The 2,761-nt window shown below is 36.5% G+C and overlaps 1 protein-coding gene across 1 annotated transcript; it reads left to right on the top strand.

Moving 5' to 3' along the window:
- Positions 1-481: 481 nt before the first annotated feature.
- Positions 482-2,224, top strand: si:ch211-198c19.1 (uncharacterized protein LOC100151013 homolog). Its single transcript, XM_057341142.1, has 2 exons — positions 482-583; positions 1,453-2,224. The coding sequence occupies exon 2, from the start codon at positions 1,466-1,468 to the stop codon at positions 1,979-1,981; it is 516 nt and encodes a 171-aa protein (XP_057197125.1). The 5' UTR covers positions 482-583; positions 1,453-1,465; the 3' UTR covers positions 1,982-2,224.
- Positions 2,225-2,761: the final 537 nt, after the last annotated feature.

Genomic DNA, 2,761 nt, shown 5'->3' with positions numbered 1-2,761 from the left:
TAGGCCATTATAGTCCAATTTGTTTTTAGAATTGTGGTTTTCAGTTTATGTATAAAATATAGTTTGTTTGTGTGGTTATGTTATGTTATGTTATGTTATGTTAATCATAAACCTCATTTTAAATAAAATAAGTAAAAAAAAGCAAAATAAAAAAGACATTTTAGAGGCAACCCATGGCCATATATTCCTCTTTTTTTTCTTATAAAAATTCTCATCAAATGTAAAAAATGTTCAAGTAAAAATCACTTACTGTTGCATGGCAGTTTTCTTTTTTATTAGAGTATTTCACATTATTTGTTGTTAATTTCACAGCTGTCATTCTTTCAATTGAATCAAAGCTGTTTTTTTCTGTTTAGATAATTAATAATCTGGAACTGAAACTAAGCAGCAGTGCAGAACGCACCTGTCATGTAAGTGTAACAGATTTAACCTCTTCCTGTTAGATAGGGAAGGAAATAAGACATCATTCTTAAACCAAGGGCCCACATACCCGGAGAAGACCCTTCAGAGATTCAGTTATCCTCCCAAAACTTCCACAGCCTCTTCAAGACAGTCCACCCCCGGTTTCTGCTGACTCATTCAGGTAAATTACCATTAAAATGATGTTTATTAGAAGGTTTTTGCAGGTATACTTTATTGAAAAAGCTCAGCACAGCACACTTGGAAATGTGATTGTCTATGGTCCAGTTTAGGTTCGGAGGGTGAATGGTTTTGTAGAAGAATGAATTGTCATACAACAGGGATGTGTTATAATTGGGGAAAGGAGCACCAACAGGGAACGTGATGTGACGAGATACAAAAATGATCTGATATATTCTTTTCGCTGCTGGCATAGTTAAAGATGTCAAAAAACAAATCACAGTGAAAGACCCATATGTCAAGAACTTTTCAAATGAAATATATTTTACTCATTTGATATGTCACGTTTCATTGTGTATCGTTGTGTCTAATAAGACAGAGATTTAGAGTAAGTGTACAGTATGTAAGAGGGTGTAAAAGGAATGCAAATTTTGTTTAAAGATTTCTAAGACAATTGTTTTTTTTCTGAGAAATAATGCATGCTATGATAAATTGTTCACAATAAGAATATGTCCAGGGGTTGTTCACCCAAAAATATAAATTCTGCCATCATTTATTCACCCTCATGTGGTTCAAAACATGACTCTTTCATCTGTTGAACACAAAAGAAGATATTTTGAGAAATGTCTTAGTGGTTTGTGTCCGTACAATGGAAGACAGTGGGGGTTAATGTTGTCAGGTTACCAACGTTCTTCAAAATATCTTCTGTTGTCTTCTACAGTATAAAGTCATACAGGTTAGGAATGACACGAGGGTGAATATTTTTTGGGTGAACTGTCCCTTTAAGAAAGTAAATAAAGCATTTTTAATTGTATATGTTAACGTGAATACTTGCTGTTTTGTTCTTAAATTCTTATCACATTCTCCATCCAGTCTGCGCACAGCAATGAGAGAACATCTCATCCGTCTGCTTGCCATCCTGGTCATCACATCCTCTTTAAAAACATTAAACTCTGAAGAGGAGCTGTGGGACACACATTTTGGCTATCCACCACCCCGACACGGACTCGCCCTACTCATGTGGTACGTGAAAAAATGCATCGACAATAACATGGTGGCACTCTGTGACCCGGTGGCAGGAGAATTTGGATTTCATCCGTTCCTTAACACTGGGTCCCTGCTTCCCCCGCTGAAGGACAAACGCACATATGCATACTTCACCATAGGAAACCTGCACTATAAGCACGCTAAGGATCTGCCCTATGAAGTGAGGAAATACTATGATCCGCATGATGAATTGAGCAACATGGACAGAGTCGTTGTCAAGCTCAACATGAACAAAAACAAAATTGAGGACATCTACATATCAGAGCATTACAACCCGGACAGAACTTTTCTTATGGGGGTGCTTCTCATTGAGGACTTAAGGGGACTCCAGAACTTAACACAAAAGACAACATAAAAAAAATGAATAGAATGTCTATTCCATGACACTTTGTCATAAGATTGTCTTATTCCCTTCCTCTTTTTTAACCTGTTTAGCATTTTCGGTTTAGTATTTTCCAGTGATTTGGTGGACTTAACTTTCACTTCTAATTTGTTTTTACGTGTTTCCCCATTGTAATTCCACTTCTCTGTTTTATTCACTTCATCAATTTCTACCCTATCGTACTGTGTCTTACACCATTAGTAAAAGGTTTTTCTTCAGTGCATTGAAGGGAGATCAGCTTTTGCTTTCTTCATTGGGAAATTGCTTTTTTGAGTACATAAAAAATGAAAAGGACTTGTTTCGCTAAGCACTAAGCGTTATAATGTACTGTACATTTGTATAATGTAATGTACCACCACTGTATTTAATATAACCAACATTTAACTCGAAAGGTGCTCATAATACAAAACAGCCCTCAGGCTGGTGAGCCAGTCTAAACACATTTTTCAAACGTACTTTTCATTTCTGTACGTGTTAAACTTTTTAATGAGAGTACAATTACTAAGTGCGTCTTTAAATGCTGGGTAGAGCCCACCTGTCAATGACTCATGTATAAACAAATTGGAATTTAATGAGATGGAAGGAACGCATACTTATATCTAACGTTTCGCTCAGGCTGTCCACGACAAAGAGATGACCATTTTTTCTGTTTTCTGTATCTAAGGGGGGGAGTCAGGAGCACTTTGACAGAATTCTAAAGCAGGCGAAAGAACAGATGTCTTGTGATGATTAATGTGCTTCTCCTCTCCTCTG

Source organism: Triplophysa rosa, linkage group LG8 (genome assembly GCF_024868665.1).
Source record: "Triplophysa rosa linkage group LG8, Trosa_1v2, whole genome shotgun sequence".
Taxonomy (NCBI): Eukaryota; Metazoa; Chordata; class Actinopteri; order Cypriniformes; family Nemacheilidae; genus Triplophysa; species Triplophysa rosa.
This window is presented reverse-complemented; position numbering and strand designations above follow the sequence as displayed.